Source organism: Columba livia, chromosome 3, assembly GCF_036013475.1.
Source record: "Columba livia isolate bColLiv1 breed racing homer chromosome 3, bColLiv1.pat.W.v2, whole genome shotgun sequence".
NCBI lineage: Eukaryota > Metazoa > Chordata > Aves > Columbiformes > Columbidae > Columba > Columba livia.
In genome coordinates, this window is record NC_088604.1 from 67,490,013 (window position 1) to 67,502,719 (window position 12,707).

At 39.9% G+C, this 12,707-nt stretch overlaps 1 protein-coding gene across 3 annotated transcripts in view; it reads right to left on the reverse strand.

The window, feature by feature from the left end:
* The window catches only part of MTHFD1L (methylenetetrahydrofolate dehydrogenase (NADP+ dependent) 1 like), a 152,938-nt gene that overhangs the window by 82,050 nt on the left and 58,181 nt on the right, over positions 1-12,707 (reverse strand). For all 3 annotated transcript variants that reach the window (XR_010471430.1, XR_010471429.1, XM_065057433.1), the window contains exons 19-20: positions 11,037-11,105; positions 6,492-6,603 (exon numbers count right to left, since the gene is read on the reverse strand). Coding sequence is in view for 1 of the 3 variants with exons in the window: in XM_065057433.1 (XP_064913505.1) it covers positions 6,492-6,603; positions 11,037-11,105 (181 nt within the window). In the remaining 2 variants the exon portion in view is untranslated. The remainder of the gene's footprint in view (positions 1-6,491; positions 6,604-11,036; positions 11,106-12,707) is intronic.

Genomic DNA, 12,707 nt, shown 5'->3' on the forward strand with positions numbered 1-12,707 from the left:
AGTTTTATTTTGCAATGTATGCTAAAGATCAGAACTGCCAGAAGCAAAAGTTTCAAGAGATCTGCACTGAAAATGTGGAGTCATTCAGGGCTTTCTCAAGGACTCTGAACACACGAAGATATGAGAAAAATTTTGATTGTCATTTGGCATAATAATTCATAAATTACCGCAAGACTGTGTTAAGCATTTTCTGCAATAGAAAGTCATTTAAATAATTGTCACCTGACCTTCAGTGGCAGCAATCCGTAAACAAGGGATGCATGATTTGCACTCAGATTATTTGTGACGAAACTGTAAGTAAGCTTAGCTTTCAGGAACTTTGAATTCCTGTCAGTGAAAGAAAATGTGTTGCCTGACGTCTCTGAAGACTTTCCAGCTTACTGGTAAGAAAATTTGCTAAGATTTTAAAAGCAACAGGGAAGAGGAGAAGATGCTTTGTTTCCACTTTACAACATGTGAAAGAAATTGAATTTACTTTTACCTTGAGAAACGTGAAGAAAGAAATAAAAAGGCCACTTGGGACGTGAATGGCAAAAGATTCACAATCCTCTTGCAGCAATGGTGCCTTACTTTGCAGTTTGTGGTACCACTATGCCTTGCGCTATTAGGCCATGATTTTAAGAGCCTTGCAGCAACACTGGCTAACACAGTATCATCTTTCTCCCCAACAGCCCACTGCCACAGTTGTGCTAAGCACAGCTGCTTGAGCAGCTGCATTATGAATGGGATCAGAGAAAACACTGCAAAGTTTTTAACATCCCTTTTCTAGTTTGTAGCACACATGTTTCAGAGTGGGCCAGTAACACCTACACTGATAGTGCTGTCATCCACCTTGTACCACGAAACTGTAGCATGGCTTTAACACTTAAAGCAAGAAAAAAACCCGCATTGGTTCAAAGAGCATAATGTTGGAATGTAATAGTATTACATTTTATTTCTTGTGAAAATAATGCGTGAAGAAGTCAGAGATGAAATAACACAAGGTAGAAAGATGCTGGAGAGAATGTGAAAAATTAAAGCTCTCTGGAGGGTCACCACATGGATCCCCTTCCTAGTGGTATTGAACAACATAAAAAATTAAAAGGAAATCCTTGAACTCAACTTTTAAATGTAATAATATCACATGTACTATGGGTGCCAAAAGAAGTTTAGCCAAAGTATTTGGGCTTTATTTCTTTTTTAGGAAAAACACTACTACTAAGAACATAGATAGAAGTGTCTTATGACATTTAAAAAAATCTACTGAAGATTATTCACTTAGTGTATTAAACTCATACAAATTTTATTAGGTGGTTTATAAACTTATTATACAATGTCTACTATGAGAATTATGTAAAATGGATACCCTCTGAAATACAACTTCGTATGTACTGAACAGACAGAGCAGCTAGCATCATTAGTTTATTCTAACAAGAGTACCAGCACAATAAAGAGTCAGTTACTTAGCTTATAAAAATTTACTGCATCTGCTTGAGCTTATACCATTAAAAATGTTTGACAAAGTCTTTCCAATTACATCAAGTGGACCAACTAAAGAATGAAACAGAAAAGGAACCTTTCCTATGAAAGGCACCAACAGCTTGCAGTGACCTCCCTCTTGTCACTTGATATGCCACGAGGAAAGACAAAGGCACACTTAACCTTGCTTAGCACAGTGTGCTCTCAGCATTGAATGGGATGGGCTTACCAAGAGTAGGAAAGAAAGCAATCACCAATCAGGTAGTCCAGGCCTGAAAAAAGAACTTCAGAAGAACTTCGGTTTAGGATTCCAAAAACATATTCATGCTTCACTTTTTTTCTGACTTACAACAATGCCTTTCCTCAGCTGAAACACCTTCGAGGCATTAAAGAGGTGGATAGGACAGCCTGCTGAGTTGTTTATTACAGTAATTTCTGTCATACTGGCAAATATGTCTCAGGAAAGCTCATTCCTTTTTCATCCTTTAAGTCTTCAAAACACCTTCTGGGCAGCCTGCATTCACTGAATAAAAATCCTAGTAGTTCATCCTTTCTATTCACCTTAACAGAGTATTAAGAAACAATCAGACTGATGCAGAAAAGGAACTTGAGGCCAACACAGGAGGAAGAAGGACTGGCAGAGAGATGTGATGCAAGAAAACCTGATGATATTAAACGTGTTAAGCATCAGAAATTATTACCTCTTCCCGAGCAAAACACCAGACTCATCACTAGGAGTGACCAACTTCATTCTGTGTTGATAAAGTTACCAAAATTTCCCTCTCCTTTTTTTGGTTTATTGATATTTCCTTTACTTTCTTACCAAGGCTGCCTGCATACATGCCCACAGGAGTCAACAAGGACTGCAAAACACTTTGTCCTCATGTCATGCCTGAAAGGTGACAAGTTGGTATGGGCTCTGTAGTCTAGTCCCCTACATTTCTGGGTGCAATTCATGGCACTTCTCTCTAAACAAGACTGTATCCCCAATGAGACACTCAAGACATCAGCAACCAGAATAAATACCATCCCACTGATGCTTGTTTGCACTCCTTCCTCCGCTCTCCCCAACACGAGACATGCCTCCTGAAACGCAAAGACTCTCTCACTATTCCTCTACTTGCAAATTACACCAAGAATTCCTGCCCCCCTCCTCCCCTCACCCACCCCCGGAAACTACCACAAAAAAGAAAACTGCTGGGTGAGCAGAACAGCAATACTACTGTGATAAAGGCAATTTTTCCTGTGCTTTGCCAGCTGCCTGTCAGTAGGCACTTGTCACCTCTTGCCTCTCGAGTAACAAGCAAGTCTTTCTAAGGCAAGGCCTTTATATTTTGTTCCGCATACATCCAGTGCTTATGAATGAGACTCTTAACTGGCAGCAGTTACAAAGTGGTTGAACTCGTGCACAGTTTCCCAAATCCCTGAGAAATGTGTCTGCATGTTTAGGAACACCCAAAACTGTTTTGTGAAATGCTTCGTTCCTATACTGCAGCATCTTACATGGCAAAATATTACCAGGAACACTTAGCTCCTTAAACAGTGTAATCTTTGGAGCTTAAATCATGTATTTTGCAATATACATCATACATTATGTTGATCCAAACATGAGACTTCTGCTGTCAGAGAAACAAATACAACAGTTCTTTGTTCACTTAAGGCAATCACTCTAAACTACCCATGAAAATCTTCCTCAAAGCAATGGTAGGAAACTACAGAGGAAAGAAAGATGAGGCAGAGGTAATTTCAGAAGAGGACTTCCAGAAAATCAAAACACACTCCGCTGAACCATGCAATAAGAACACAAGCACAAAGAAAAATTTCTGCAAAACTGAAGGTTTGCAGAAGTGGTAAATTTATCCTCAGGCCTGCCACTAAAAACTTCAGTTGCAATTTACACCAGGTGTGGCCTTCAGTATTAACCAGCTTCTGTGGATCAGCCATGAGTCTGGCATTCAGACATCAGAGGACAGCAATGAAGAGCAAAAGGGGAATGAAGGAGGTCAACACCACAAAACAAAACACCCCAAAAGAAGTAATTGCCTAAATACAGATAAAGGCATATTTCCCCACTCAGTCATAGCACAGGACTCAGTCTAAACATCAAGCTCTTTTCCCTGACACTGCTGACATGTCAGCTGTCCTCACTGATTAACAACTAAGGTGAGCCAAAAGCAAGTAACGTAGAATTAGTTAAACAGGCCAGTTTAGGCAATCTTTCATACAAAAGAAAAATGAAATGTCAGAATCAAGTGCACGAGCCACTCACAAGGGCAGGGGCTGCCTGCGTCCCGCAGCCATCCTCAATGGGCTGCACTGGCTCACAGCAAGGATGGGGGGAATGTGCAGAGCAATGGGTCCAAAGCAGTAGAAGTCTGAGAAGATAAGTGCAAATCACCCAGTGCTGGCCAAGATACTGCATTAAAAGTTCTGTGATAAAACTCGTACTAAGAGAACTCAGCATTAGAGCAAAAAGACTGAGTCGTCAGTATGTAGCAACAAGGCTACATACAAGGGAAGAGGAAATGGACAAGCTGAGCTAAAAGGCTTAGGCTGCCTCAAACTAATGAGGGCTTGCGATTCACTTGGATACCTGGCACTGAAGTAGGGAATGCCTTCAATTAGTGAGAGTTCACGACAGGACTCAACGGTTAAACTTTGTTTAGATTTTATTTAAACGAAACAGTCTACACCGTTGTCAACTGGCACTACTGAACAGGCACAGCACGTTGCAATTCCAGCTGCAGAGCAAGCAGAGACGCAGGCAATGTAAGCCAGAGAGAGAAGGCAAGGTTTAAAAATAAGTTTTAAAAGAACATTTTGGAGGATTTTAATTTTTTTTTTTTTTTTTTTTTGCCTTGGCCATGGCACACAGTCACACAAACAGTGGGATCTACACAACAGATTATTTTTTTGCTGCTGGCTGTCCCAGCTCACGCTCTCCTGCCCCAGCTCCAGTGTTTTTGTGACTCTGAGCTGAACTGCTTCTGTGTTAAGTCAGCAGAAAACTAAGCCAACAAAAAGGGCAACAGGTTTCTGCCGCGATGTCATGCAAAAACAGTTGAGCACAGGCTGAGAAAGGAGACAGGCTTAGCTGCTCCAGCAATGCAGGCTCAATCTGATTAGCTAGTGCATCCACAGTAGCTTTACTGGCACTTTAAAGCTCCAAATGAGGCTCTAATATTACAAATATTTATTTCAGCAAAAACACTATCTTATGTGGCATTATCTCACCTTCCCCCTGCTCTGCCACTGAGTGAGGGGAAGGAAGAAAAGTTTTTTTTGTTGCAGTTGTTTTCGGTCAAGACCAACTCTCCAGTTTAGTTTATCACGTGACTCTGCAAACAGGTGTGCTGGCAAGCGAGGGGTTGCACAGGACTGGAAACAAGCAGCTGGAGGAAGGAGGCTGCTTAAGCCAGGACAGAAAATCCAAAATATCTGTGTCTGTGAAATTGTGGTGCAAGTTCACGGCCATGCTATTCTCTTTAGTACTGTCTGCACACTTCACAGGATGTTCTGCTCTAAAATAACTACGGCTTAAGTAGAAAAATAAAGTGATAAATATATAAATAAAATAAATATATAAAATATCATAATGTATGTATGCTAGCTCAGTCATTAAGATATTTATTCTGCTATACAGGAAAATAATTTAATTGCAGACCCTGTCACAGATTTCTTATGTTACAGCTTTGGAAGCAGCTGCACAACGCTGAGAGCCATTCTCATAGCTCGTGGTCCCTAAAATGCCTCTCCTGGCCATGCAGTTCTGCCACTTATGCTATTTCCAGCACCTCTGGGAATCTTTCATGAGCTTATGCAACTAACCTGCATGGCAAAACATGAACTGCCATTGCTCATACAAGAACCTAATGAGTGCCAGATCCAACGCGAGGAAAGGATGAACTCCACGAGAACAATGGCAAAAGAGAAACGTGGAACAGTGAAAATTTTTACTTTTAGCAAGAGTGAGTAAACTTGTTCAGCTAGTTACAGCACTGCAGCGTAGCTGTCCTGCATTCCTCCTGTCTGAACTAACCAGAGGATCAGCTTTCCCCACTGAGTTCCAATGCCAGTCTGGGATTCAGCCACACACCTCCCTGAGTAGAATGTGGTGGAGTTTCTTGCCAGCTGCTTTGCTGTGGAGCTTCACAAGGCATTGGGCTCTCTGCCTGTATGAACATGACCTCAACATGGACTGGTACACACCTTCCAGCTGTCATTTTAGACTTCAGTTGTGTAGGGTAGGATGGGATAGTACTTCAAAAACCAGCAAGAGCTACATGTGGTCTCTGCCCACGTGCTCTGACTAGCTCCCAGAAACAATGTATTTTTTAAAAACATAAAGCTTACAGTAATTACAACCATTAGAACAACTATTTATACTTGTGACTACCTGCAAAGTTAGTTTAACTAGGCCACTCTAGGAACTATTGCTTTTAATAATCTGACAAGGATCTAAAACTCATGCTGAAGTTCTTTGCTCAGCAGAGCAAAAGTAGTCTCATTTTGAAGCCAGTTTCACAGGGATTTGTGTTATGTAGAATAAAAGCTGAACAAGAGCCTTTAGCTGGCAACACACAAAGGTTTTCCTCTATTGCCGCTACACCACTTCGTCTACCAAAAGAAAAACTGGGGCCAAAGACGAACGAAGCAAAAAGGAGTATTAAAGACAAACAGGTGGATATGACAAAAAAAAGAGCATGAAATGGAATGATATGCTCTCGTGCCTGAGGGAAGGAGTGAATGGAGAGGAATACAAGATGAAACTTTTTGGGCTCCAAAACCTGGATCAAGACTCAAGACTGCCACCAACCTACTTCCATTCATATGATAGAAAACCCCTGTGACAAAGGGCAGGGTGAGAGAAGTGGTGCTTTGGGTTTTTACATGTTCCCTTTAAGATTATTATTAATATTGGCATAAAATGAAGTAGAATTCTTACCTTTTGCTGCAATTTTATCCATTCACTTTTATCACTGTTTGCTAACTTACCAACAAACCATAATATAATAAGGAAAATAATTACTTACCTACAAAACCTTTCTCTCCAACTAATTTAAGGGCAATTTTATCTGCCAAAACAGAAGAATTGCCATGTGCAATGTTAGCAAAAGGTCCAGCGTGAACAAATACTGGTGTTCCCTGAGTGATAAAAACAGATGTATCATTAATAGTGGATAGGTAAGAAAACAAGTTCAATACTCTAGAAGTATTGATATAAATCAAAAGCACATATAGCAAGTAAGCGCTGTTAGATAATTCGAGAGGGGAAGGGAGCAGGTACATCTCAAGTGCTTGAGACCCCATTCACTGACAGGCCTAGGTGTCAGAACCTGCTTCATCCACAGAAAGGTAATGGACAGCAGTGCTACCTGTAGGTAAATTACATAACTTCTCACCCAACCTGCTACTACGGTTTCGTATTTCCACTGCCCTAATACTGTGGTGTGCTATTCTGGCGTATGTACTGCAATCAGCACTTAACTGCATTGGGGCAGACAGTACACAAATAGAGCCCACCTCCTGCCCTACTCCATCCCTTACTGCTCCTGTATTCCTCATAGACGGTACTTGCCATTCCTGTGCAGGCAAAGTAGCCAGCGGCAGTAACGAGGGACCAGAATTGATGATAAGGAGCTGGAGGGGGAGAAGGGAAGGGACATGGCTGGAGTACAACAGGTGTGCTAACGTACGATGGGAAAAGCACCCAGCGCTGCTGGCCAAGCACCTGGGCACCCCAGGTGCAGACCCAAATTGCCCTACACTAGACACCACACAAATACGTAAGTAAAATAGACTCTGTAGCAGGGAGCAATCTAAACCAGCAAAAGGATAAACAAAGTGTTAACGAAGTAATGACACAGGGAAATTTGTCAGATAGCAAGCAAATCTCATCTTTCCTGTTACTTTTTTGGCAGGCAGCACAAGGAAATAGAAATTAGAAAATTAGTATTTATAGAAAGAGATTAGGATTAGGTGAGATATATTAACTGCTATATTTTCTCCAAGTCAGAGTACACAATCAGAGGGAAGGACGCCACTTCAACTGTCTTACTGCAAAATACCTAAACAAACAAATCCCTATTGTTGTGTTAATGCTTTTAAAAATCTGCAGCTAGTTAAAGAACAGGTAAGGAGACAACTTCAGATTATCTCCATCCATGTTCTTTACACATTCTGTATTAGGAGCTACTGCCAACTCGCAAAATTTCAGGCAAGCCACTGGACGACCTTCCTCAATTTTTGACCAGAAATAGCAATTAAGGAGGACAGTGTTCTTTGGATCAGCTGCAGACCACATCCAACACTCCCAAGAACCACACGTTGGAAACTATTGACCACATAATCAAAACTGGTTGTTCCCTGCCTTAATGACTTAAGAAAACAACCTACATAGAGAAAAATTTTCATGTTTTCCATAAAACACCAGAACAATTGGATTACAGTAGTGAAATATTTGCTACTATAGAAAAAAGACTTCCTCATTTCCGTAACACTGAATACAAATCATATAAAATGTATCAACAACAAGCATCTGTTCTTATGGTTTCCTCTAGAATTAATTCTACATAATTAATAGTTTTGTTCAGAGCAAAGACAAGTAGCTTTTTATCCACTGGCAGATCATACATATTTGAGAAGAAACAGTGGAATAGGAGCAGAAAAAGTAAATAAACCAGAAATTATGCCCTGTAACAAAAGGAATGATGCAGATTATTATCACCCTAACACACTGACATAACAGTGTTTACTTAGAATTTTTTTTCTTGTTTTCTATCTGCTAATGACCACATAGTGCAACATCACCCGGAGTTTTCTACGTTTATGCTAAAAATTTAACTTGGCCTTCAAAGCTTCTTATATAATAGCATTTAGGTATCAATCTAATGTGAGGTGTTGTACAAAATAAAATATTATCACTATCCCAAAGAGCTTATAACTTATACAAAATAAAATGCAAACCACTTCAACCAACCTAAGTTTAAGGTTTACTTCCTTAAGTTTTAATTTAGTTTAACTCAGTATTTACCCTTCTGGCCTTAGAACAAATAAGAACACAGTTTTCAGTTACCAGATTGAAATCCACAGGACTGATTCTGATGTGAGTTTTATTACTCACTAAATTTAATTTTATTCTTCCAAGCCCTTAATTTCTTGTGGCAAGCAACTACAGGGCTGCTCCCATTAGAGCCCAGCACACATGTAGGCAGACGTGATGTATGGACACAAACACAGATGATGAGGGTGGTCCAGCCCATACCGTGGCTGCTATGCAGAAGGGGGGCCAGAAGGGTCTCCCACAACATTCCCTGTGCAATTGAGCTTCCAAAAGTTCATCCACACAATATGGATGAGAACAAAATTTGGACTGTGGGGTCCAACATCCAATTCAAGCATACTACTAAACCACTGGCATGGACAGATACTCTTCTGGAATCCACCAGAAGAAAGGAGGAGTTATTTGAATGGTCTTTTTACAAAAGCAATCCTGGAAGAAAAATACAGTGTAGGTACTGAAGGGAGTGAACTCCAGCAGAACCTTGGGAGCCTCAGGCACACCCTGGAACAGGGACAACAATGTCTTCTCAGGCCAGCTTCAGCAAGTCGTTTCAGCCCATCTGTCCTACACTGCAGAGTGCCACTTATTTTCATTACACTCTTAATAAACTATATGGAGAAACAAACAGTGGCACAGGGATCCATTCTGCTGACTGTTTTCAGTACAGGAAATGTTATTATCCAAGTTTTAGCAAAAGAAAATAAACCCAGAATGTCAATAAATATCTGAAATTATCTGGCTGCTAGATGGATGTTTATAATACTTATTACCATCCTCCCCTCATCTTTACTGTGAATGGCACTTTAAATGTAACATGAGGAGACCATCCCCAAGCAGCCAGCCTGCAACTACAAAGAGTTGTCCCATAGAGCAGCTTCTCTGTTACGCATGGTATATATAAATGCTGAACATTAAGGGATCAGTTCACAAGGGATCAAATCTGTCATGACAAACATGGATAAACACTACAAAATCATTATGCACATTTGAAACAAAGTCATCTCAATTCTACAGCACTGAATATAAGTTCTATTGAAGTCTACAGTTACTGTAGGTGGAGTGCCCCATGCTTCCTATTTTGAGATTTTACTGTCATTCCTGCATTTAAAACACTGTCAATCGTTAACGCCTCGAGGCAGCATTTCTGGTGACAGAGTAGCAGGGTTATGATGGAAATCAACCCACCAAGAAATAATACCACATTAAAAGCAGGAATTTCATTGCATAGAAATGTTTATATAAAGTAATACAATGAAAGAAAAGAATGCAAGTCTCAGAATCAAATGCCTATTGATCAAAAGAAACTCTTCTGACATTTATAATTGTCTTTTAGAACACCACAGCAAAACCACATTATTTTCTAACAGATATGCAAAGTGCAAATAGAGTGATGCAGACTGAACACTCAGAATCAAAGCTACCTTGACACTGATGTTTAATGCATACAATGTTATCCAAGTGGTAATTTCATACACAGTCCTGGCTGTAACATTCTTGATCCTATGTGACCTCTAGTTTCTGCTATCAGATGCTACATTAAATTCTGACACACATATATTCTTCATACACTTACATAAATGAACATTCTATATTCTTCAGCTTTTCATCATACCAGGAACTGTTGTGAACTCTTCTAGCTATGTAATTTTGATGGTCAAACTTACCATCATGTACATTAATTTTTCTCCAAATGCATTTGTTTCCATAACTGCTTCATTATTCCCATATTTTTCTTCCCCTCTCTTCCCATGAATATTGTTCATAATTCAGCTTACTTTGAAAAGCCAATACTAGAGTGCTTGGGCACAAAGTTAGGTTGTGCTAATTCTGTATTCTTTGAGCTGACGGAAGAAAACTCATGAGGGCAAGTGCAAAACATTGCTCTCATAGACCAGCAAAGCTTCATTTAGTCTCTGAAGGCACTATGGCAAGATAGGGTGGCTGGGAGCGCTCTTTTGAAAAAGCGTAAACAGGCAAAAGAACCCTCATGTTTCTGAATGGCACAAACTATAATACAGAATAGAATTGCCTCAGTGAATCATCCACCTTCCACTCAAAATGCTGGGCTGTGGGAACCATCATGGGAACATACATGTAAAGAAAATACACAAAATGGAAACTTCCCTAGAAGAGCAAGATGGGAAAGAGAAGGAAGTTTATTACTTGGAAGCCCAAGCTGCCTTCCAGTGTGCCCAAAAGCAGTTCAACAGTGCACTGCAGCTTGTTTGCAACATTAGGCAAAATTATGGCTAAAGCCAGAGTCTCAAAGAAACGAAAAAAAAACCAACACAAAACCCTACAAAAACAAACAAAACAATAAACAAACAAACAAAGGCTAGAAATACAGATAGAGGTGATTAACATACACAAATTAACACTTCCTAAAATACATCTATGGATTTGACCCTGGCTTGAACCTTGAAAGTTAAACAGAGTCGCTGGAGAGAAGCACAACAAGCACAATATGGAATTGGTAAGCCTGAGAAGAAGGGCAGGCATCATAAGTGATACTCACCTCTAATGTTTGCATTAGTGTTGGCTTAATCGCATCTTTCATCAAAACTGTCAAAGCGCCTGTTACTCCCTGAAAAACAAGAGTTCATGTTTTAAGGAAGCCAGTTCTAAGGTGCAACATCTCTGAGTTACACTTAAGCTTACAGCTAAAACAGGGAAAAAACCTTACAGTTCAAAGGTGAAAAAGAAAGCATGCTCATAAGACATAATGGATAAGCAGTGTTAAAGTGTTACATAAAGAATCTATTTAGATGTGACTTCAAGACAGAAATAGAAAATATTTTGCTCTGAAAACCCTTAAAAGACAGTAGAGAAAATACTCTCCCCACTTCATGGAGAGACCAGAAACAGTTATGCACTGATCAGCATGAGGATGCTCATGGAACCAAAAGATGAAGTGGAAGAAAAGGCCACTGAGACCTGAGACAGTAAGAAGGCAATAACTTGCTAAAACTGCCTAAAGAACTGACAGATGTATTTCTTTCATGACAGAATCAATAGCATGAATCAATAGCTAGCAACAACCAGAAAGGGTATTTTTCAAGACTTATACAAATATACAGATAACAGACACAGGATGAAAGCAGACACAGAGTTGACTGGGGTAGATAATGAATACATCACCAAGATTAAAAGTTAGACATGCCTTACTATGGTGATGAGAGGACAAAAGGAGCTGAATGAATTGCTGGTTTTTAACTGTAAATAATCTTATTCCTCCCTAAAAGTTTTGCTGGATGTTAAGTTTAGATTATACACTGACTGAGTCTAAAATAAGAGAAAGTAATCGCATTCCTCTACACTAAAATTAAATGCCCATTTCTAATCCTACTAATTTATCAAAACAAATATATTCTTTTTCCTATTGATCACAGTGCAGAATTGGAATTCATTAAAATAAGAATCAGAGTACGCAATACACTTATTGAGTAGATGTACAAGCCTGTTTTTTCCTGCTGTTTGATCAATTCCACAGCCATCTGGGACAGAATTTCTCAGACCAGAAGTGCAGTTCTTCCCCTTCCACCCCCAGCTGAAGGAAATGATGCTCAGCACTGGTTGCTAGCAACACAAAACTAAGCAGAACCAGGTACACACACTAGCTAGAAGGCAATAGGTAACAGAAATATCTCAAGGAAAATGTCGGTTAATTTTACAATTTCTTTCTGTATCTCAGTTTTTCCATCATCATATAGCATAAGCTATTGATCATTACGCTAAAAGAGAAACAGCTGCTGATCATTTTCAGCACATGAACACTGAGATAGTCTACAATCTTACCACGTGAAAGGCAACTGTAATAGCTATTCAGCTTTCCGGAGAAAAAAAGCCAAATGGAAAACTTTATACCAGCTGGTCAATGGCAAGGTTAACATCTACCTGAGCAGCCATGGATCAGCCCTAATCCTCTTCTTGGGCAACCTGCCTCAGGACTGACAAGTGGTAACTCATGTTAACTGTAGCCACCTGATTAGGGGTTTCTGGTGTCTGCTTTATGCTGGATGAGACCACCAGCTCATTCAAAGTAAACATGCCAACAGTCGTTTGCTGGCCCAAGCCATGTTGATCGGAAAGAAGGTTTTGGGGAAGAAGTAAAATAAAATAAAATCAGGACACATTTTCCTCCCTTCCTCCTCTTAGACCATAATTGCTCAAATCCTGTCTCCTTTGC